General features: G+C 35.5%; 3 protein-coding genes, 1 non-coding gene and 1 pseudogene across 4 annotated transcripts; 2 read left to right on the top strand and 3 right to left on the bottom strand.

Annotated features, from left to right (window-relative positions):
• The first annotated feature begins 1489 nt into the window (after window positions 1-1489).
• LOC132111995 (left-right determination factor 2-like) lies at window positions 1490-3897 on the top strand. Its single transcript, XM_059519594.1, has 4 exons — window positions 1490-1774; window positions 2686-2929; window positions 3048-3299; window positions 3406-3897. The coding sequence occupies exons 1-4, from the start codon at window positions 1510-1512 to the stop codon at window positions 3731-3733; spliced, it is 1089 nt and encodes a 362-aa protein (XP_059375577.1). The 5' UTR covers window positions 1490-1509; the 3' UTR covers window positions 3734-3897.
• Window positions 3898-5186: 1289 nt separating this feature from the next.
• On the bottom strand, window positions 5187-11507 carry LOC132111994 (protein NLRC3-like). Its single transcript, XM_059519593.1, has 5 exons — window positions 9623-11507; window positions 7922-8092; window positions 6709-6870; window positions 5961-6007; window positions 5187-5787 (listed from the first exon to the last, which is right to left on the bottom strand). Exons 1-5 carry the CDS (start codon window positions 11446-11448, stop codon window positions 5243-5245), a joined length of 2751 nt encoding a protein of 916 aa, XP_059375576.1. The 5' UTR covers window positions 11449-11507; the 3' UTR covers window positions 5187-5242.
• LOC132112172 (U6 spliceosomal RNA) lies at window positions 8462-8563 on the bottom strand. The gene has a single exon (XR_009424913.1). It is a non-coding gene; the product is annotated as a U6 spliceosomal RNA (small nuclear RNA).
• A 1081-nt stretch (window positions 11508-12588) lies between the features above and the next one.
• On the top strand, window positions 12589-18379 carry LOC132111889 (jouberin-like; annotated as a pseudogene).
• A 2023-nt stretch (window positions 18380-20402) lies between these two features.
• On the bottom strand, window positions 20403-24002 carry LOC132111322 (MFS-type transporter SLC18B1-like). Its single transcript, XM_059518518.1, has 14 exons — window positions 23888-24002; window positions 23593-23726; window positions 23367-23462; window positions 23210-23283; window positions 22868-23015; window positions 22458-22614; window positions 22133-22272; window positions 21947-22048; window positions 21599-21690; window positions 21413-21508; window positions 21146-21220; window positions 20963-21056; window positions 20792-20838; window positions 20403-20603 (listed from the first exon to the last, which is right to left on the bottom strand). The coding sequence occupies exons 1-14, from the start codon at window positions 23907-23909 to the stop codon at window positions 20516-20518; spliced, it is 1365 nt and encodes a 454-aa protein (XP_059374501.1). The 5' UTR covers window positions 23910-24002; the 3' UTR covers window positions 20403-20515.
• Window positions 24003-24110: the final 108 nt, after the last annotated feature.

Below are 24110 nucleotides of genomic sequence, written 5' to 3'. Positions count from 1 at the left end.
TGCTTTGAGATAAACTGAACTACTAAATTTAGTTTGGTTTTCTAGATGCCATGTTAGCAGTTTTAGATTAAACACAAAAATTAATAAAATATCAAGGTTTAAAAAGTAATTTTATTTTAATTTCTGTATGCATTTTAGGTCTTAAATTTATGTTGGAGAAAATGTGTCTTATCTGTGCTATTGACTTAATTTAGAATAATAATAGCCATGTTGATTCGTAAACATTGGTTTATACTTGTCTTGCCCATCCTGACAAACAGCGTCAGATAATAACACGATTACCATGAAAGCGTGGCTGTGTAGCAAGTAAATTTGCTTAGCTGTCTGACGTGATGTGATCCGTCATCAGCCGTTCCTGTGCCTTCATTGTCTGACATCCCAGGACAACCTGCGGCCCCAATACACAATACACAGACTGGGGTAACTTTAGTCCCATGTTGGCAGGACAGAAGAGGTCTGAGCAGTCCTGCAATAGTAACAGATAACCACCCCCTTGAGAAACTCCCTCGAATCCACATCTCTGAACACACTCCTGGATTTACTGCCTCTGTTTGTGGAATAATGACTGCAGGGTGGCCATTTCTCAATACACTTTCTTCAATCCCCTGCCCTGCCAAACACACTGCTGCTTTTACCAAAGATGGTTACAGTTGGAAAGCAGAAGGGAATTAATTTAAACATAGGCAGAAAGAAGTAAATGAATACAACAAATAAGTTAACCGTGCACTAATTACATTTACACATTTTAAAAAAAATTATTAGCTGCAGAATAAATAAGTTTAATTTTGTTCACAAAAACATTATGCTTATGCTTTTATCATAATTTAATACAATTATTAAAAAGTAAAAACTCTCTATATATAATGCTTTGAAATAGATTAAAAATGTATATAAAAAAACATATAAAATACAGTATATGTATAATGCCCTACACGTATAAAGAAAGATTTTCTTAAAAAAAATACATTTATTTATGTAGAAATAAATTATTAAAATAAAACAAGAGGTTCAAAAATAATATGAAAAATGCTTTGATATAGATTAAAATGATAAATAAATGAATATACATGAATGATAATTCATAATTAGAGTATATATATATATTATTATATGTAAATAGGCCCTGAACATACTTGATCTAAAATCATGAAATTGTGAAAATAAATTTTTTTATAAATAAATGTATACATTTGTAAATATATTGTAAATACAATATATACATACATACATTTAATCATTTATGTGTAATTTTTTTGTAATATTTACAAATATAGATACAAATTATATAATGAACATACTTATGATACATCTGAGTAACCAAAAATCATGAGCTAAATGGGACATGGCTTTGAAGGGTGTCTTTTTAAGTTGTCTTCCTTTTGTTAGAGGTGTGAAGAGTCAGATGGGGTGGGGGGTTGGGGGGGGGGGGGCAATTGTATATAAACCCTGAGAGATTCAGAGATTCAGTCATTCAATCAGGAGAGCGACACTGGCATCACTATTTCAAGCATGGCTCTGCTCATCCAGCTGCTTATTTGCATCACAGTGATCTCATTCACTGAGGGATTCGACCATGAGGATATGAAGCAGGCGATGCTCCAAAAACTTGGACTAACTGAACTCCCCAGGATTCAGAAGAGAGATTTGGAAAATCTATTTATACCAGCTCACATCAAGAACAAATATCTGTCCATGCTGAAACTCCATCATAAGCGCAGGAGGAGATCGCTGCCAAGCCTGGCGGGTATTCTTAGAGGGATTCATGGGATTGCAGGTGGGTTTCATTTTTAAAATAAAACTGAACTGTTAATAAGTAAAAAATAAATAAATATATATATATATATACATATTTTTTTATATAATATTAATGTATTTTGTATCATGAACTAACACAAAAAATAATTAATGCAACAAATATCTGGGCCATACACTAATTACATTTACAAATAAAACTGTAAATAGTTTAAAAATGTAAAAGATTATATAATAAATTAATAAAAGCTCAATTTTCTTAAATTTATGCTTTAGAAATAATCAAATAAAGATGCAATCATGAATAATGTAAAAATCTTTTAATTAGATTCAACTGATAAATAACTGCATAAATACATAGAGAAACTTTGCAAAATGAATTGAACTTTAAATTGTTTTTAATGATATTCCATATTTTAATATTAGGTTGCTTAGTCTGTGTCATTAACAAAGAGCAATAATGAATGTAAAAATTAACTTCACCATACACTAATTACATTAAAAAATATTTCTACAATTTATTTATTTTTGATTGATGGTAATGTATAAATATATAATTGCTGCAAAATTTATGTAAACAATTTTTATTGTAAAAGTGTTACTATGTCAAAATTAACAGAAAAAATTAATAACTGCTGTGAAAGTATTTGAGTTCATATTAACTATTGTAAATTATGAACTTTATTGCAATATTCTATTGATAAATTTTTGTAAATTAATGTCTTACTTTATAACTTAAAATATGGTGTCAAGTTATGTTTTTTAATATCATAGCAATTTTTGGACTATTATGAATTTACTTACTGATCGAGAATATCAAGTAAAAATTGTTATGCCAAAATAAGTACAAAAAATGTTGCCAAAACATTAAGATGAAAACATTTTTACAGTGCATCTCATAAACTATAATCTAATGTATTCTGTTTTTCATAGATATAACAGGTGAATTTAAGTACTCTGACACATCCCGTCAGCGTCTTGTGTTTGACATGGAGGCCAGACTGCAAGAGAACACTGAAGTCACAATGGCCGAACTGAAACTTTTCCAGACAGCTGCACAGAATCCATCCAAACCTGAGCGAAGGCACCACAGACCCATTAACAACGCCAGAGTGAGCATCTACTGGGTGGAAGTGCTGGGAAACGGCTCCAACAGAACATCACTCATAGACTCAAGGTATGCCAGATGCCCAAACATAATATATATAACATATATAAATGCACAAATTATAACAGTCTTTAATTGTATAATGCATGAATGGGAACTCATGTGTTCATATTTGCCATTTTAATAGACTGGTTCCTATCCATGAGTCTGGCTGGAGGAGCTTTGACGTGACTCAGGCTATTCATTACTGGTCTAAAGCCCAGAAGAAAGCACCTCTGCATCTGGAGGTGTGGACTGAAGGAGAGAGACCTGGTAGCTATGCAGCAGAGATGGCCAAAAGTGTTCGCTTTGCCACACAGGACTCGAACGAGAACACCCTGGAAAAGGATTTGGGAGCACCTGAACTTGTGTTTTACACCCTAAACCTGGATGAATATGGGTGAGTACTGTAATTAAACTGCAGTTTAGCAGTTTAGTTTGCATTGAACTTTACACCTTTCAATCATATGCTCATTAACTAAAATCCTTAATTTCCATGTCAACAGATCTCAGGGGAACTGTAACTCCAGCCCAAACAGCAGCAAGTGTTGCAGAGAAGAGCATTTCATCAATTTCCGTGAGCTGACCTGGACTCAGTACTGGATCATTGAGCCGGCCGGGTACCAGGCCTTCAGATGTGCTGGAGGATGCAAGCAGCCCAAACATAGTTACTATGGATACGGGCAGAGGACCTGTGCGGTGATGGAGAGCGCACCGCTGCCCATGATGTACCTGGTGAAAAAGGGGGATTACACTGAAATCGAGGTGGCAGAGTTCCCGAATATGATTGTTGAGAAGTGTGGCTGCTCCATGGACAAAATCCCTCCAGTCTGAGACTGTCTCATAGTTTGCTCTCAGATGAGAGGTGATGATGTTTTATTTCAATATCTCAGAGATACTAAACTGAGATTCACAAGTTACAAATCCCCACTGAGCACTTGAAAATCAAATTATTTATGAATTATTTGTTTATAATGTAAGCATCCGAAATAGCCTGTTGATTGATGTGATTTTTGAAAAATAAAATAAGTAATTTTATATCGATGATTCGTGTTTTCATTCTTTTTTTTATTTTAACATGATTCACAGTCATATTTTCTATGCTAATATGCATTTAAATTATTATTATATTTTTGTTATTAATGTTTATAATACACAGCTGAACACTTCGAAAGACCAAAAGCCAAAAGGAGACTGGTTTTCCTTTGATGTAAACAAAACATGGTTCTCGCAATGCTAGTATATTCTCAGCGGAGCTTATGCTACGCCTTCGTCCTACGTCATTCACTAGAATGCCACTCTCTCATGAAAGAGCATTCAATAGTTATAAGAAGCTAGAGAATATGGTTTTCAGTGTTTTAAATATTAATATTTTTCATACACAATAACTTTATAAATAACCATTATAAAGCTTGACAGATTAGGACATTTTATATATATACTGTATATAAATCTCCAATTGTATTCATCTGAAAGAAGAAAGGCTTGGGGGTGAGAAAATCATGGGTTAATTTCCATTTTTGGGTAGAGGTATTTGTAGAGGTTGATAAAAACATTTAAAACATGAAACTTTGTAATATATTTAAGAATTTGGAAGCAATCAGAAAAGAAATCATATTTTTTTGAGGATAAAATATCAGCCCATAATGATATTAAGCTCTAGACTCAATTTCATTGAATTTCACCTCTACATCTATGAGAGATTCTGTCAGGAAATAACAGGAGGATGCAAGATGCAGGTAATATCAGTTTATTAAATGATTGGTCAGATGAACAGACACAGGTAGGAGACAAACACTCAGGTGGTAACTGAAGCAGGGACGAGATGGCGATCCGGTGGTGGTGAGGGGATAGCGTGCTTCCGAAAACCCAGGAACCGTAGAACATCCAGACAACACGAAGAACTGACGAAATCCAGACGAAGAACCTTGCAGACGAAATGCGAGAACAGGACACACACCGAGGAACAACCACAACGATGTGACAACATGAGAGGGAGATTACTGTGGATATAAAGGAACTTGAAATGAATGACAGCTGGTGACACTAATCAACACAACGAATAACCACACCCACACAATTACACTCATGCAGACACATCAGAATGAGACAGCCGATTCATGAACCGTGACAGATTCTCAAACTCTCCTGAGAACTGAGTCCCAGAAAGTCTAAATCTGACATAAGTTTGATCCACATCTTCAACTCAACTGAACAAATGTTATTTGATAGAACGAGTGATCAGGAAGAGACGTCATCCTTCCACACAGAGTTTAACATAAGCTCCACAGTCTTTAACATTCATAATGAAGTGTGTTTAGAAAATAAGCTCTGACTGAAACCTCAGTCCGGTCTAATCTCACAAAGAGACACAGAACTTCCAGAATAACAAACCCTAAATCCAGCATAGAGGGGTTCAGTGAATGTGGTGTTGAATGTGTGTAAGTGTGTGAGCTTGTGTGTGTCAGAGACACTGTAGAAAGACAGAGTTCCTGCTGACCAGTCCAGGTACACTCCAACTCTGTTAGAGCGGCTTGAAGGGGGAGGTATGATTGTTTCCACATTATTGTGTCTGACAATGAATTTGTAATTATTCCAGATCAGACTCCAGGAATTTTCATTGAGCCCAAACCTACAGTCATCATTCTTTCCTTTCCTGTGGATTCTTTTGTATGTCACTGATATATCAGGCTTCCCATTCCATTCAGCCTCCCAGTAACAGTGTCCAGTCAGACTCTCTCCACACAGAACCTGAGGAAATCTCTCAAATCTCTCTGTATGATCAGGATACGGCTGCTTCTTTTTCACATGTTTCACCGTTCTGTTCCTCTCAGACAGAGCGAGACATGTGTTTGCTGTGTTTAAATCCAGTGTGAGATTGCAGATATCTGAACACAAGAAGAGAGATTACAGCATTGCTAACACACACACACACACACAAAAAACAATAATCAAAGAATGTGTGTGTGTGTGTGTGTGTGTGTGTGTATGTGTGTGTGTGTGTGTGTGAGAGAGAGAGAGAGAGAGAGAGAGAGAGAGAGAGAGGGAGAGAGAGAGTTACATTTCTGTGGTCCTGCTACAATCCTGAACTCTCCTCCATGATCCACACTATAAAAAACAAAATGTCTCATTTTGAATGATAATAACAATTTGACCAAAAAATGAAGGAATATAATTAATAATTATTGAACTACTTTTTTTTTTTACTTTGAGTAAGAGATGGAGAGGAGGAGCACTAAACTAAAACAGTGCCCCATTCAATATTCAGTTTCAGTTGGAAATACGTTATTATACTGACATAAAGTCGGCAACAACTTTCAGTTACACATACTTTAAAGCAAAAAAGAAACGTGGGTAAATGAACGTATAAAAATAGTTAATAAAAATGCAGTAAAAAGGAAAAAAAATACGGCATTTAGCACTGAAAATAAGATGTGTAACATACTGTGCATTAGGTCTTAAAGTGACAGCAGTCTAATACCTGCTGCAGTTTATTTTATCTTCTGCTTGATTACTCAAATTTCTTGGTATTGAAATCAGCACATTAGAATTATCTCTGACGGACTATGTGACACTGAAGACTGGAGTGATAATAATTGTAATTATATTTCTCTATATTACTGTTTTACTAATTTTTATAGTGAATAAAAGCAGTCTAGGTGAACAAAATAAACTTATAGAAATATTTAACAATCTTATTCCAAAGTTTTGATCGGTACTGTACATTTGAGTTTTCAGTAGCTTACATGTGTGTACTACAGTACACATGTACAAACACACAAGAGGATGATTGTCATTGCTGAACATACTTGAGTTTGTCCAGTCTGTAGTTTGGATCAGAGAGCAGCTTGACCAATGATTGTCCTGCGTGATTGTAGCTCAGATCCATCTCACTCAGGTGTGAGGGATTTGAACTCAGAGCTGAAGCCAGAAATCCACAGCCTTCTTCTGTCACCATACAGCTAGATAATCTACAAACACACACACAAACACTTAACATCACCCTGGAGAACATTTTAAACTAATTCACACACGAGTGTTCAGATTTCTGTAACTCATGCTGCTTCAAATCAAATTATTTTTTGATTCACTAAAGCAGTTTTTACCCACACATCACTGATTACAGGTTCAGTTTAGCTTGCGTAACTAGTGTGTTACCAGTGTGTTTAGTGTTTTACTCAGTGTCTCTGTGTTGATTAAAGAATATCTCGGCAGATATCAGTTAGAGTCTTCATCTCTAATCCTCATAAACGTAATCAGTGAATAAATCATTTTCAAAATAACAGTAAAATTCATTAAAACAACAGGCTGGAACAAACACAAACTGGGGTCTGCTAAAGGGCCACTAACAGTACCGCCGCTCCCTACACACAGAGTACGTAGTTTGCTTAGTGCACCAACTCCCAGGGGGGCACCATCCCAGTTGCTCCAAAAAAAAAAAAAAAAAGATTTTATTATAGATGACTTTTATTATAGATGACACAGCCGCTATAATTTCTTTGACATTATTGTCTTAATTCCATTAAAAAAAAATAAACCATGGTTTTATCATAGTAAAACTGCTTTTTTTTTTTGCATGATTTCTGAATGCTTGCGACAATTTAATAAATTAGACAACAATATTAATAAAGTCATATCCACAGGTAACTGTTGAGAGCTACAATTGTAATTTGTGAACAATAATTTTTTTTATATATTTATTTACTTTTTTATTTAATTAAAGTTTGGTTTTTACCCATATAGCAGTTTTTTATGATATTTGAGAAAGGGGGGCACAAAAATACAGTCCTGCTTAGGGCACCCATTTGGCCAGCAGCAGCCGTGGCAACTAAGCAATTGTTTGGCATAGTACAAAATGTAATTAACTTTTCTGGGGGAGTTGAACCCTCGATTGTGTTCTGGTTTGACAGTCTAAAACAGGCCGTTTAAAATGGGAATGTTTCTCTGGGTCCTCCCAGTCCAGCAAAGCCAAGGCCCAGGCCAAGTGTCCATCCGTGTTTTTTTTATTTTTTATTTTTTTACCTCAGTATGTTGATTTGACAGTGTGGACTCTTCAGTCCATCGGAGAGCAGCTTCACTCCTGAATCCTTCAGGTCATTGTGACTCAGGTCCAGCTCTCTCAGTGAGTTTGATGATTGTAGAGATGAAGACAACATTTTACAGCACTGACCATTGAGATTACAGCCATCAAGTCTATAAAACAGGAGGGTATATGATTTAATATCGAGGAGATGGTGGGTTCAAATACCATCTGTTCTGCACATTGATCACATGAAAGTGAAAATTGTGACATTTGCACTCTGCATTTAACTCATCCAAGTGCACACACACAGCAGTGAGAAGTGTATTATATCCAGTATATCCAGGGCCCGGGGAGCAACTGGGGGTTCAAGTGCCTTGCTCATAGGCACTTCAGCTATGGGTATTGAGGGTGGTAGAGAGCGCTGTTCATTAACTCCCCACCACCTACAACTCCTGCCAGCACCGAGACTCGAACCTGCAACCTTCAGGTTACAAGTCCAAATCTCTAGCCATTAGACCACAGCTGCCCCCCCCCCCCCCAAATGAAGTGCTTCACGGATTTGCGTGCCATCCTTTCACGGGGTCATGCTAATCTTCTCTGTATTGATCCAATTTTAGTATATGTGTTGCTGTGGCAAGCACAATGAATAGTATTCTGTTTTTTTTCTCCATGAAGTGAACTCTGAATACTGACTGACAATCAACTCATTATATTTTAATTAGTCTGATACTATAAACCTACTGTATTACAAAAGTCAGTTTATAGTCATATATGTGACAGGTGAAGTTCTGTTTGCTGAAATAACATGACTGAGATGCTTTGAATTATATTCCAGAGCAACGAAATCTACACAAGAGATCAACACACTTTTCCTGTACATTTAAAAAATATCCTATGAATTTCTTAAAATAATGCATACCCAAGGTGGTAATGCAGCTATGGTGTGAAGCACATTATTTGTATTCCTTTTCAACAATCCAAGCCCCCTTTACTAATTCTGAATACTCATTTTACAACAAACATTGCACAGCTTTCCATCTACCATTTAACAATAGAGGTGAGAATCATTGCAATGCTGTTACAGAGACAGAGTAGTGTTGGGCAGCATAAACTGTAAGTTTGTTTAATTAAACAAAATATTGATGCTACCACCTAAAAACTGAAAGTCATGTAACTTTTCACTGGAGAAACTATTTTCTTAACAAGATGTAGGGCAGTTCTGACAGGTTTCTTTGTGTGTGTGTGTGTGTGTGCTCTTGTTTTTGTGACATATCAGGAGACTCAGAAACTCTGTATAATGACATAGGTATGACACAGGTGTTACAAGGAGAGGGTGACTTATGAGGACATAACCCATGTTCCCATTTTTCAAAACGCTTATAAATCATACAAAATGAGTTTTTTTTTGAGAAAGTAAAAATGCACGTTTCCTGTGAGGGTTAGGGTTAGGTGAAGGCCGATAGAATATACAGTTTGTACAGTATAAAAATCATTACGCCTATGGGATGTCCCCACAAAAACAAAAAAAGTGGTTTAATATGCAATAAAGTACTTTAACATAATGTATTTCAGCTTAAGATTTTCCATTAAATTGTTGTAATGACAAAGAAACTGTTTCATGATTTGATGGAGGATATACAATAAAACTCTGTCTCATCAAAACATACACTCCATCTCCAATCACATAAATTAACACTCACAGAGCTTTTCTGCAGTTCACCACAGCTGGTATCAGTCTCCTTCTACCCTCATCTGATGTGTTGTATTTCTTTAGATCAAACTCATCCAGCACCTCCTCTGATATTTGAAGTATATAGGCTATTGTTGTGCAGTAAGCAGGAGAGAGTTTTTTTGAGTGATTCTCTGATTTCACAAACTCTTGAATCTCTTTGTACAGAGTCTGATCCTTCATTTCCAGCAGACAGTGGAACAGATTGATGCATTCCTCAGCTGAGAGATGTTTACCTCTCATATAATAATGATCATTCTTGATTTTGTATTTAATGTGCAGAGTAATTTCCTCCATGTTCATTGAGCTGTTCTCTCTGTGTGTCAGTAGATCCTGTAAGAGTCTCTGATTGGAATCCAGTGAGACGCCCATCAAGAATCGCAGGAAAAGATCCAGGTGTCCGTTTTTACTCTTTAAAGATTTATTAACTGCTGCTTTTTGTACCTCATTCATAGTGATTTTAATACCATACAAATTATATTCTTCAAGCTCAATCATTCCACACATCCCTGAAACCAATGAACTATACTCCAAATCACGTAGAATCGAATTCAGTGATTTCTCATTTTTTTCTACTTGGCAGTAAAGCACAAAGAAAGCAGCTAAAAACTCTTGAAAGCTCAGATGTATGAAGCAGTAGACTTTCCTCTGATGAATCACAGATTCCTGCTTAAAGATCTCAGTGCAAATCCCAGAATACATTGAGGCATTAGTGACGTCTATGCCGCTCTCAGTCAGGTCCTTCTCATAAAAGATCACATTGCCCTTCATCAGCTGTTTGAAAGCCAGTTCAGCAAGTTTTACAATCAAGTCTCTGTTGGGTTTCAGGAGTTTCGTTGCATTTTTCTCATCATACTTCTGATTCCTCATGTTGATCTGAGTCAGCAGGAAGTGGATGTACATTTCAGTCAGAGTTTGAGGGATTTCTGCACTGTCATCTTGTTTCAGGAGGCTCTGAAGCACAGTAACTGAGATCCAGCAGAAGACGGGGATGTGGCACATGATGTTGAGGCTTCTTGATCTTCTAATGTGTGAGATGATTCTGCTGGCTTGATGCTCATCACTGATTCTCTTCCTGAAATATTCCTCTTTCTGAGGCTCATTGAATCCCTGAATTTCTGTCACACGGTTGATGTATTTTGAGGGGATCTGATTGGCTGCTGCTGGTCTGGAGGTGATCCAAATGAGAGCAGAGGGAAGCAGGTCTCCTCTGATGAGGTTTGACATTAACACATCCACTGATGAAGACTTATTCATATCACAAACTTTCTGTAAGTATGAAAATGCCAGTGTAATTCTGCTTTCATCCAGACCATCAAAGATGAACACAACTTTACTCTCCTCATAAATCTTTGAGTCCAGATCTTGAAGTTCAGGATAAAAGTCCAGCAGAAGTCTGTGAAGACTGTACTGGTGATCTTTAATCAAGTTCAGCTCTCGAAATGGAAGCACCAACATGAAATCTACATCCTGATTGGCTTTTCCCTCAGCCCAGTCCAGAATGAACTTCTGTACAGAGACAGTTTTTCCAATTCCAGCGATGCCTTTAGTAAGAACTGTCTTGATTATGTTTTTTTCTTCACATCCATGTTCATGTAAGGGTTTAAAGATGTCATTGCAGTAGATTGGAGTGAATTGTGTTCTGGTTGTTTTCTCCATCTGTAAAACCTCATGTTCTTCATTCACCCCTTCACTCTCTCCTTCTATGATGTAGAGCTGTGTGTAAATCCTGTTCGGGAGGGTTTGTTTCTCTACTAGTTTGATTCCCTCAAATAAACTCTCATACTTGTTCTTCATACTGGTTTTGTGTTGGTCTTTGACTCTCTGTCTGATGAGGGTCTGACAGTCGGAGTTAGTGCAGGGATGGGGTGTAACTGTTCTGATCACATCATCATCGCTCTTTACTCTGCAAAAACAGAGATTTGTTTGTTAGTGATTTAATGACATGATAGCTTTCTTGGCAAAAAAAGTTAAAATACAATGAATGCATACCAATTAAAAATCCATATAAGTTTCTGTTTTATGTATTTTCAATAAAAACTCTAAAATTCATTCAGGTCTGAATTCTTTAAAAATATTTGTAAAAGTCAGATGAAATAGGACAAAAAATATGACCAAAAACATTTATAAATTTTTCTAGCACATCAAATTCCAAGATTTGATTACATCTCACACTAAAGATGCTGATATTGGCTATTTGCATCAGCGATAAACTACAAATTAACATAGTTGTAGCATTAAAGTGCACCAAGTTACAACGTGCATACTGTTAAATATTTTGGCATTGCAAGATTCGAATTTTTTATCTATAAACTGGCATTGCAACTGGATTACAAAGTAATCTGAGACTACAACTGTAAAAACACTGCAATACTTTGGAAATTCACAATAGCTACTATATATAGGGCTATAAAGAAATGTTTTACACATTTTATTATTAATCAAATAAAAGCTTATGACCTAATAGCAAACTTTTGCCTGAAGAAGCAAAGACAATGCTCATTCTGATACTTACTCAGGGTCAGAGGTCACTGCTCTAGCACTGAGATTAGGAGGAATCCCTATGGACCAGTCACTCTTCAGTGACACACAGCTGGGTTCTGGAGATGCTGCTTTATGTTTGTGAACATCCTGCTCTTCCTTTCTCTTCTCACAGAGACTCATTTTATAAGCAGTTCTATCGAAACACAGCACAGAAATGTACAGCAATTGACATTTTTAGACATAAATGAATAAAGTTAAATACAGAATAAAGCATTTAATTAAAATAGGAATGTCTTTGGTTTCAGCGTGTTGGTCAAAACCTTTTTAGGAACATTAATAATCCACATATTTAATACAAATTAGGCAATCCTTTGTTTTGTCAGTCCAACTCGCAGGCAGTTTAATGGTTTCAGGAGCTGATCATAAAGGAAACCTGAGTGTTTGGATCTATCGATGACTGTCAGGAATAAAAGATTATTCCTAAAACACTGATATAAAGTATTTTATAGGAGAGTTTAGTGTATTTCTGTGTGACCACAAAATCTGACAGTATGTTCATCAGTCTGGGATAAAAGGTTATTAAGAGAATAAATCTATTGAGCATAAAAAAAATTAAAACAAGCTCACATTAGATTATGACTTAAGTAGTTTGAAAAATATTTACACATATGCTAGTGAACATTAAATGATGCATAAAAATTGAATGGAGAGTGTTAGTTCAAACTTACCTCTGTTTCAACAGTGAACATCAAAAACTATTCAGTTCATAAATCCATTCAGTCTCTAGACAGCATTAAACTGATCTGATCTCAAACCGATTCACAGCACAAACTGCGTTCCTCCCCTGATGTTGTTCACTTTCTACCTCTCACAAAATGGATGGATATGTTGAAACAACTTCACTTTTGACATACTGGTTCAGCTGGTTTACATTTTTACCTGTGAGACATAAAAGCAATGTTTGCGGGTGTGTAAAACACCTGGACAGGTGAAGCAGTTTACATAATAAACAACACTAGTCTATCTACCATTTACAGAAAATATGAACAAGCACTGATAGTCAGCGAGCAAGTGAACAAAATGACTCATTTAATTATATTATATTATATTATATTATTACATTAAAATTACATTTATGCATTTAGCAGATGCTTTTATACAAAGCGACTTACAGTATTCAGGACAGTTTTTACCTAACATGTTTTCCCTGGGAATCGAACCCACAAACTTTTTATATATTATATTACATTATATTATATTATATTATATCATTTACATATGTTATTGAAATAAATTTGTGTTTAAAAATCATCAATTGTTGATCATGATCTGCGTGCTTTGGAAAAATACAATAATGTGACAATATTTTATTCAGTATAGGCCTACAGTAATATGTCAAAAGGGTTTAGGGACATCACTAAGTACTCTTAAGAGTTCTCTGTAATATATTTTTAAAATGAATAGATTGATATAGATGTTATTGCTCAGAACGGCAGCAATCAAAGATCCGTGAAGAGTGATTGCAATAAATATGAAATTGAGTGAATATTGGGTCAATTTCGGGTGACAGAGACCTTTGGTGGTGAGATAAACTACGCACAAGTCTGACTCGTTTTTCTTTTTGGTATTAATTTAACAAGTTTTTTTTTTTTATCCAAAGCGACTTACTAGTATAAACCATAGACTGTATAAAAACAAACTTATAAACCTCGGCGCTTTAGTTCTTGGTTGATGTGACGGTGAACAGTAACCACGGGAGGCGGGGCTAATCTTGTTGTTGTTGTTGTTGTTGCTGTTGGAAACGATCGCGCCAGCAATGGCTGCTCACTGAAATCATTCATGGATCCTCTGCAGACATGATTCGTTTTCTTCGTCGCATTTACTGCCTATAATGTACGTTTATTTCGCAGAAACTGTACATTTAACATTAGACGTAAGATGATTCGCTTAATTTTCGCGCGAGACACAATACTGTGCGTTTGCACTGATTTGTTAGTAGTGTTTTCAGCTAACGTGATATTTAGCAAAGCTACAACATCAACAAACACTGATCTAAGCGGCATTTTTTGTTATTTTTAGAATCGAATTAATAATCATATAAAATGAAGAGGTGTTTTATAAGCATTAGTTTATGAAGCATAGGATAGCTGGATTTTAGAGATGTTTTGTGTTGGCGGTAAAGTTAAATATTACATAATCTGCTTAACTACAAATGCAGTTCTAGTAAGAATGACTAAACCATTTCTAGGTGACTGTAAATAAGCCAATAAAGACTCTCTAAAGGTTCTATTAGACTTAGACACAGAAGCTATTCTTTGATGCCATTGTAATGTATGATATTATCATAATTCACCCTGCAGCCTATTATGTCTGCAACATCTATTATTTGCACTCCATCCTTTTTTCTTCCAGCTTCAAACCTTAAAGAAGAATCTAGATTTGAGTAAAGACACTGAAGATGATAAAGCTATCCTCCATAACATATTTGATCCAGCTCAGGGCAGCCCTAGATTCACCAAAAACAGGCGCAGAGAGAGAGAAGCAATATACACAATGCTTTAAGCAAGAAGGAACCAGCGCTGACCGGTGGGAAAAAACAAAGCAAAAGGAAGCTCCCACAACCACCAGCTCTTGTACAAGATGAAGAAGACCAAGAAAGGAGGACTGAGACAAAGATTGATGGAAAACACACTAGGAAGACTAGAAAAGGAAAGAGTAAAAATGGAAATGATGTCCGTAGACATAAGGAAGAGACAGAGACGGAAGATTATTATCTGCAGGCGTACCAACTTCAGATCTCACAAGAGGAAGAGAAGAGAGCCAGCTGCTAAACAATGAGCTGGAGAAGAAAAAGAAGAAGGTGAAATCAAACAAACATGATGGTGACCGAAGGTAAAAATCCCATGTTTATAAATTATATTGTATAAAATTATTTTTTCAAATTGTATTAACATCTATATTGACATTACAATATTATAATTATTTTTTTTTACCATGTAAAGCCTACTGTATCATTTTAGCATTGTTATCAAAACATTGCTAAAAAACTTAACAAAAACACATATGCGAACTTATTATTATATATTTTTTTGCCTTAAGGTTCAATAAACCTTTTTTTTTTTTATATATGACTATCATGCTTTACAGTGTTAACACTATAGTGGAGTTTTTTGTCTGACCAATGTCATTCATTTTTTTGTATTCTGTTGAATTCAAGGTTAAAAGAGCCTCAACCATAGTCAACCTGTCATTAATTATTCATAACAAATGCATAAAAAAAAAAGAAAGTTATCCATATTTAAACTTTATGAATCGTAATCTCTAACTGGTATGTGCATACACTTTTATACATACATATATATATATATATATATACTTTATTTAGTGACAAATCACACAAAATGCAAACAAAAAATAACAGGACATTTTTTAATATAATTGATTTTATTCGTCTGTAAGAGGGTCATAGGGTGGCTTGAGGGTGAGTAAATGATGGGGTAATTTTCATTTTGGTGTGTAGTATCCCTTTAATAAATATCTTACCCTGGTGAAATGCTTTTGACATTGAAATAGTCTTTGAGCACTTAGTGAAGGTAATAATAAGTATGATGGATTTTCTCTTCTTGATTTGTTTTGCCTTTTTGTCTGCAGTCAAACTGAAGCGTCAGTGGATAACCAGACAGAAAACGTCCAGGATGATGTTGAGGAGGAGTACTGTACACGGAGGACACAGTCAAACCCAAAGTGAAGAAGAAAAAGAAACGAAAAGAAGGTATAATAGGCACTTAAAAAAAAAAAACTTTTTACATTTTCTTTTTATCATGGCAGTTCAAGCACACAAGTTGCATACTAGAGTCTCATCAATTTAACATCAATAGAAATATTAGATTATAAATATTTTCACAAAATCACATGTCTAATAATGATAGTCAAATTGTTTTACTTTTTGTTACCACCACCATAGAAAATTAATAATGTTCTCAGTATTTATGTATATTGTGTATATTTCATGCACAGTGGTATTTTACACATGTGATATGTGTGGGGTTGATGGTGGCTATATATTTCTGGTTGTAGTGATTGTTGAGGAGGAACAAGCAGAAGAGAAACAATCCTTTGACGACAGTCTGATGCTGGGAGTTTATATCCACAGGACAGACAAGCTGAAGACAGGCCTGATGGTGTCTCACCCCATGGACAAAGTTCACGTGGTTGATGAGGTCACTGGACAGTATGTCAAGAAGGAGGACAGGTTTGGATTTCACATGTTGTCTTTTTTTTGTTATTAAAACCAAAACCTGCTACAACCATTTGGTTCGTAGTCTTCATACCAAATGCAGTCCCATTTATCTTCAGTGTTTTATGTAGTTCTCAGTCATCGTCATGTCTCATCCTTCTATGAGCAAGAAAACATCGAGCACATCCTGCCCATCATAACTCAACCCTTTGACTTCAAGAAACACAAAATAACCGTTCCAGAATGGGAGGAACCGATCATCTTCAATGAGCGCTTCGGATATTTCCTACAAGACGATGATGAGAGTCTGCGTGTGATGCTGTTTTTTTAGGTTTGTGCACTTGAAATTTAAAACTATATTTGCATATTTTCTCAGAGTAAAGAAAGGAATGATTAAAACACTGATGACAGATTTTACAGATTCTGGATTTCATCAGTATGGAGGAAGAGTCTGGTAGTGACGGGGGGATACGACGGGGTGCTGCGGGTTTGGGACGTGGACATACAAGACGTGAACGTCTTGTATGTATGAACGTTCCGGACTCATTATTGTGTGGGGAACCACGGTTGTGCCTGGGTCTCGGTGTGGACCGACCAGTCAATGGAGCATTGAGAGGGTAAATGATTATAAATACTGCATAGAAGAGCTACATAAATCACTATTTGATATCATGAACGAATTTAATAATTTGCAAGTTTAATATTTCTCTGCAGGAAATTAAAGAGGCAGATCTGAATGGAATACCCATCAACTCATTAGAGGTGCATCCAAACGGAAGACGACTTTTAATTCATGCCAAAGACGGTGTTTTAAGGGTCATGGATTTGAGAATGTAAATATCTACCTTTTTATTTATATCTGAATATTTATTTAGTACCATAATGTAATACAATTACATTTCGGTGAAAATTAGATTATTTATTCAAGATTAATAATTCATTATTTAAATATTAAAATGTATTTTCTACTTCAGAACTAATAATTTACACCAATAATTTGGTCATGTGCGGTAAGTCTACACAGGTGTATTAAGAGTAATGTGAGCCAATTTTACTTTCATGTTGACTTTTTAAAATGCACATAAATCAGTGCATTTGTTGAGAGGACAGGTATAAAGGGAAATAAATCCAAATATCAAATCTATTAAAAACAAACTGTTTTCGAGTCTTGCAGTGAAGAAATACGTAGGTGCCACAAACTACAGGGAGCGAATCAACAGCACATTCACTCCCTGCGGAAGCCTCATCTTTTCAGGCAGTGAAGATGGACTGGCGAATGTGTGGAACTCTGAGACAGGTTTGGAGATTCTTTTAAAGTCACTTTAGTTTGAATACCACGGAGAATCCAAGCGGAGGTTGAATTTGGATATCTGTCGTGCAGGTGACCAGGTCGCTGTGTACTCTGAGCTGTGCTATACATCTGCTCCGATCTGTAGCTTTCCACCCTCATGAGAACATGGTGGCCTTCTGTTCCTTTGGCCAAAACCAGCCCTTCCATCTCTATGTGTATGACTGGAAGGGTGAGTCCTCCAAATGACTCGGGGAAACCACTGATTCAGATTCATTAGTATTTACAAACACAAGTCACATGATCATTTTCTCTTGAAGTTGAGATTGTTGTGCTTGTACACAGTGGCTCAGGTGGAGGTGGAGAGTTTGAGAGGTTTGAGAGTTCACGACCTTTCTGACCCCTTCAGCCACCAGCATGGAGCGATTCGCCAGCACAGCTTGTGTGTCTCTAAAGATGCAGCGGGTCAAACAGAAACTAGACTCTGTACTGGTAAAAATTCAGATGATTAGATGTAATAAGACAAATTTTGAGAAAGCATGCCCAGAAATTTTGTAGTTTTAAAGTTTTAAGGTTTTGAAGGCCATATAGTCTATCAGCAAAAATAGAGTGGCTGTTGTAAATTTAATAAAATTGTAACGGATTATTATACTTTTATTTTATTGCAGGAGCCCCATCGCAGTTCCCCTGCTGTGGACATGTATGAAAAAGGCAAGTGATGCACATGATAATATACCGTATATGTGACCCTCTCTGTAAAAACCCAGCTAAAGCCATTTCTTTATGATTTACTGTTTTCTACATCAAAATTTTAATATTGACTGAGTAAGGCAATGTCAAAGATTGAAATTATAGTGAAATGTTTTTTTTTAATCAAACTTTGATGCTTGTTATCTCGTATTTAGATTTTTAGACAGATTTTAGATTTCACAGAGGGTCATACATTTGACTTCAGCATCTTCCAGAAGAAGGAGACCCCTCCCCAGACCAGGCCAAGCCAACGGTGCATTTGACAGTGGACTTCCGTCTGTTATGAAGGAACTAAAGACGTAGAAACAACAATGTGCTTCCAAAAGTGTTTTATGTGGATGTATTTTTTTTTTTATAGGTGGCCTCATTTTAAAATATGTTGTGTAATTTTCATACTAATATTTTTATATCATGTAGTTTCACAGGATTTTTCTGTATTTCTATACAGTGTTTTGGGTACTGTGTGTTATTTTTATTTTTTTGTTTAGACATTTTGATTAAATTAAAAAATTCAATATAACAGCAACAAATCCATATATATAATAGACACACACACAAACACATGCATGTGTATATTTAAGAAAATATATATAATGTAAACAGACTTTTATTTTGGATGCAATTCATTGATTTGACTGCACAAATAAAAATATATTTTGTTCACTTACAGAAAAGAATAAACTATGTTATTTATTTAGCAGCAGAGTTAATGTATGTAGTCCATTATTTGTATTTATACATTTATGAATGACAAACTAATGCAAGATTTTTAAATGTTAAAATTTTAAACTCCCCAATTGCACATATTGTAAAGTAAAAAAGTCGAGTGAACAGCTTTTGCAGTGTTGAAAGGGTCAATATTTACGCAACAACTCTGAAGAACCGAAAGATCTCATTGCTATGAAAAGACTGAAATGCAGATTGTAAAAATGTATTTTGTAAAACTGTACATTTGTAGAAGTTGTTGCCATAAGGAATATGACAATAATTTGTAAATCTGTAAAAGTGTTTATGATGGGGTCAATCACAAACCTGGGCTACATGGGTATTATTCTGTATTAAGTTATATTAAAATACAAATACCACATTCTTACACTAGTTCAAAAGTCCTCAGAAATAATCCAGTGTACTGTTCTGTAAGCATATGAGGTAATTCATTATTTTATCCACAAGGAGCTCTTAAGAATTTCAATTTACTTAAAAAATGTACACCTTTTTTTCAGAATGGATTATATCTCATGTTACCAAACACCGTAAATAAGACAAAATATGTTTCACTTTAGTTAGTAAAATGTCCTCGTTACTGTCAAGATCGTCCAGTGAGGGAAAATATGACCCTGGAGCACAAAACCAGTCTTAAGTCACTGGGGTATATTTGTAGCAATAGCCAAAAATAAGCTTTAATGCCAAAAATCATTAGGATATTGAGTAAAGATCATGTTCCATTAAGATATTTTGTAAATTTCCTACCAGTAAATATATATGATTAGTAATATGCATTGCTAAGAATTCATGTGGCAATTTAATTAATATTGAAATTAATTTAATGTTTTTTTTTTTTGCACCCTTAGATCCCAGATTTTTAAATCGTTGTATCTCGGCCGAATATTGTCGGATCCTAATAAACCATACATCAACGAAATGCTTATTTATTCAGCTTTCATATAATGTATTCATCTCAATTTAAAAAATAATTGACACTCAAGACTGGTTTTGTGGTCCAGGGTCACATATGTACATCGTCGCCATACAATATTCCCAGAAACAAGGTAAAAGATGAAGTGTTTCATCAACAGGCACATCTCAGCTCTTTTGAGTGAAATGTCATCTCTTTACAATTATACATAAAACTTGAATACACTTTGCTTCCTCTCTAAATTCAATCTTCTTACAGGACTTTTGACATCTACTTCGTAAATGTTCACTGAACTCCTGTGTACAGGTTCAACTGATCTTAAAATATTACATGTATGACATCTTTGTTGTTAAACTGACCTTCTCCGCGTTTTTCATTTGTCATCTGTAAATCATATCCCACATCGCCAGTATTCATCAGCAATATGATTACATTTGTTCTTCCATTTAAAAGCTTGCAGCGGCTTATTTCATCTGACATCAACCCTGAGATGATCTGTCTTGGGGAGAAGAGGGGATTTTTCTCCTTGCAATAATGATGTGCTGGCCTTTTGTGACCTGAAGAAAAAAAAGAACGCGCATGATCAACTGTTTTAACTATTCCACTTTTTCCAACTTAAGAAATACAGAATGATTTAAAAAAAAAAAATATATATATATATATATATATTAATATTTTAATTTGAAAGAATATTTACCACATTGCTGAATAAAATAATAAATATGTACATAAATAATGTACGTACTTCTTTTGTATGTCCTCTATTGTGAAATATATGACTTGTAGTAAGGCCTAGAGAATGTTAAGGTAAACATGAGCCAATAAATAAATCAATATTTATTTTAAGTTCATAACCAACTGAGAAAATGCAGATCTATTCTAAAATGTGTCTGTTATGTATAGAGTTTGTTCTTACAGCGAGAAAGGTGAGTGCGCCTTGAACTCCTGCGCTCCATTCGAAGTCGAGTGCTTGTGTAATGTATCCTCCAAAAGTCGGCCCAAAGAACATCCTTCAGCCAGAAACAGATGATTCAGGTTTCATGAGGGGGAATTCTAAAGAATATTAAATACTGCACATAAACTTTATTTTAATACAAACCCAGCAGACCATACTGCTGAGAACAAGCCTGACACCAATCCCAGCGTACTCAAGCCCTCCTCAAAGCCATTTTCACTGCAATACGAGGAACATGTGTGTCAAAACATTGTATTGTTATATTTTGCTCAGTTTCAGGGTTAACTGCATTTATTCAAACCGTTTCAGGAATTTTGTGTGACATAACTGAGTGAATTAAAGTCACAGACACAGGGACCTCTAATAATGGTTAACTGGGAGTGGATTTGTATAATGAAGGATTTTCCTCACTGTGCACAAGCGATCATCTCAGCGAAGGTGGGGATACAGGTCATACAGAGAGAGAAGCCCACCACGATCAGCATGAGGACGGTGAGCCAGAGCTGACTGAACACACAAAAACATTCCACCCATTACTGACAGATTTGTGCTTCAATGAAACATTGCCATTCAAAAAAACTGAAATGAATGTTTCACCTCCTAATATGGAAAACAGGAAGTGGGCCGAGGAAACAAAAGCTCACCGCTGTGGCCATTCCTCCAATCACCATCATCCATTTCCTAATCGACTGCATGAGAATCATTTAACAGCCACAGATAAAGCTAGTTATATTTACACTTATGTTTCAAAACAAAACATTTCCAAAAGAAAATATCCTTAAAAAATAGAACAATTATTTAATGTAAAAATATGATAAAATAATTAATAGCATTTTTTATATATATATATATATATATAAAAAAAAATCAAAATCTTAAACATATAAATGCAATTTAAATAAATACATACATGCAATTTTGTTAATTGTTTAAATATTGACTAACAGGATATTTATCACTGATCACACCAAAGACGGGTGATGCCGCCCCATACGGCAGTGACAGACCAATCATGAGCAGCCCCACTGAACCGGCACTGAGATTAAGCTGTTCACACAAAAAAAAATCTTTTAGATTATTATACTGTGTGAGAATATTTACATTAATATTTACAATAATAATATTTTTTGCCTTTTCTATGGCAAATATGGACAGTGTTGCATCCAGGAAGCCAAGTCCTGAACTCAAAGTGAACACCACGAAGCAGATGAGAAGGATCTTTATTCTGGTACACAATCTGAGGAAGGAATTCTGGGAAGACGGAACAGCATCTATATTGGAATGAAATAAACAGACACGTCTATCTCCATGGATACAGGGCAAACAATAACAGAAGCAGACACAAGGCAATCACATCCTTGAGACATAACTTAACCAGGAGTGTGCTACATGGAATAGTCTTAAATTGAATCATTCAAAACATGTATTATTTAACTAGTATGAAGTCGGCACGAACCAAAGCTTGGTAAAATCCACCAATTGAGAGGCACTGTCACAAACAGAAGACATCCGGTGAAAACGAATGGGATTTCATATCCAAATGACTGATAGAGCCAGCCGCCCAATGGAGGCCCCAATATCAGGCCAAGACCTGTAAAAATCTCCATGAAGCCCTGAGAAATCAAGATAGCACTGATTACAGCTTACTGCAGAGACACATTTAACATTTTAGCACACTTGTGTGAATATTAAAATCATGAGAATGGTTCCATCATTGTGTATGCCTGGACCGTGAGAAACCAAACAACCAGTCAGACTGAATAACTGAATCTAGACAGAAACAGCACATCTTTTGTGACGTGCAATAGTGCTTCCTTTGTCACTTTACTCCAAAACACTGAAAAACAAGCATTGACCACAACGCACCAACACAGTCGCTATGTTGTCGGGGAAAACTTTTGCTAAAACTGCAAAAGACGATGTAACGGCGGCAGAAAAGCCAATTGCATTTATGCACCGTGTGATAAAACAGATCACGATGAAAACCGTCCCATCAGACACTCGGTCAAGAAACCTGCAGAAGAAATGATATCATTAATGATGAAATACCAAAAATGAGTGTTACAGGAGTTTTCCTCTATTTTTCCAGAGTGTAAGGTAATTTTATCAACATTTAGGCATAATCTTGCATTAATAGACAAAGATTTAAAGACACAAAATACTCATATAAATGTTTAACACACAACAAACCATCACAGATTCACTGACCCGAAGAGAACAGTGGATCCGCTCGATACGAACAACCCTGCCACGATCATAAACTTGGCTCCTATCTGGACAATCTGAAACAGAGGTCAAATGCACTGATATAGTGTGCAATCCATAATGGAAAGCTGTTTATCTTCTGAAATAATGATTAACTTACATATTTACCGAGTAACAATGAGCCCACTAAAGTACATAATGCATAGATTCCGAATATTAAACCAATCATAGCTTGACTGACACCTTTCTTCTTTGCCTAGAAAATGAATCAGATCAAAAGTAATACATTCACACATTTTATCCCACTGTAAGAAACTTGAAATACCTTAAACAATTGTTAAAAATTCAATATACAAGTCAAATTCAATGAAATATCATCAATGTACCTCATTTGGGAAAAATGGTCCCAGAATGGAATAACAGATCATTGAACTGAAGTTTATGGAGGCCATTGCAATAAGTGTTAATATCTGTTGTCTGGACATTTTAGTGGCTGGAGTCTCTGCTGGTGAAGAATCACCTATGTTCACATGCATTTCTTGATTAGTAAACAAACACTGTAAAATGCTTAAGAATAATTTGTTGGAATTATCAAACGCGCTAAAAGATCAAAACTCATTCAAAACGTTTCTAAATGCTGATCACCCAACAACAATCAATCATTTAAATGCATGTACATACCTATATCTTCATCGATATCCATTGTCAAGTCTCTGACCGCTTGGTTAACCTGTCAGCTCAGCTGGGAAACTCAAAGTTAGTGAATGGTCTCCGATTCTCAAAAGAATCATTGTTTTCAACTGAATCGTTTCAATGGTTCGGTCGAACCGATTCGCAAAGCGCGGATCACTCAGCTGTGTTTAACATAGACAGTAAAAGAAAGGTGTTTAAGGAAAAAAAATTA

The sequence above is a fragment of the Carassius carassius genome, chromosome 31 (assembly GCF_963082965.1).
Source record: "Carassius carassius chromosome 31, fCarCar2.1, whole genome shotgun sequence".
Taxonomy (NCBI): Eukaryota; Metazoa; Chordata; class Actinopteri; order Cypriniformes; family Cyprinidae; genus Carassius; species Carassius carassius.
The sequence above is the reverse complement of the archived record's forward strand: the minus strand, read 5'-3'. Positions and strand labels throughout refer to the sequence as shown.

Bases quoted from the DNA above. Each gene is read 5' to 3' on its own strand.
- LOC132111995 (XM_059519594.1), top strand. From the start codon at position 1,510: ATGGCTCTGCTCATCCAGCTGCTTATTTGCATCACAGTGATCTCATTC. The intron at 1,775-2,685 runs GTGGGTTTCATT...TGTTTTTCATAG, and splicing joins AGGGATTCATGGGATTGCAG to ATATAACAGGTGAATTTAAG. The intron at 3,300-3,405 runs GTGAGTACTGTA...CCATGTCAACAG, and splicing joins CTAAACCTGGATGAATATGG to ATCTCAGGGGAACTGTAACT.
- LOC132111994 (XM_059519593.1), bottom strand. From the start codon at position 11,448: ATGAAGAACAAGTATGAGAGTTTATTTGAGGGAATCAAACTAGTAGAG. The intron at 6,871-7,921 runs GTAAAAAAATAA...GTGTGTTTGTAG, and splicing joins TGTCAAATCAACATACTGAG to ATTATCTAGCTGTATGGTGA. The intron at 5,788-5,960 runs GTAACTCTCTCT...TCTTGTGTTCAG, and splicing joins TGTAGCAGGACCACAGAAAT to ATATCTGCAATCTCACACTG.
- LOC132111322 (XM_059518518.1), bottom strand. From the start codon at position 23,909: ATGGATATCGATGAAGATATAG. The intron at 22,049-22,132 runs GCAAAAAATATT...TTGTGTGAACAG, and splicing joins CCATATTTGCCATAGAAAAG to CTTAATCTCAGTGCCGGTTC. The intron at 21,221-21,412 runs GTGAGGAAAATC...CTCGTATTGCAG, and splicing joins GAGATGATCGCTTGTGCACA to TGAAAATGGCTTTGAGGAGG.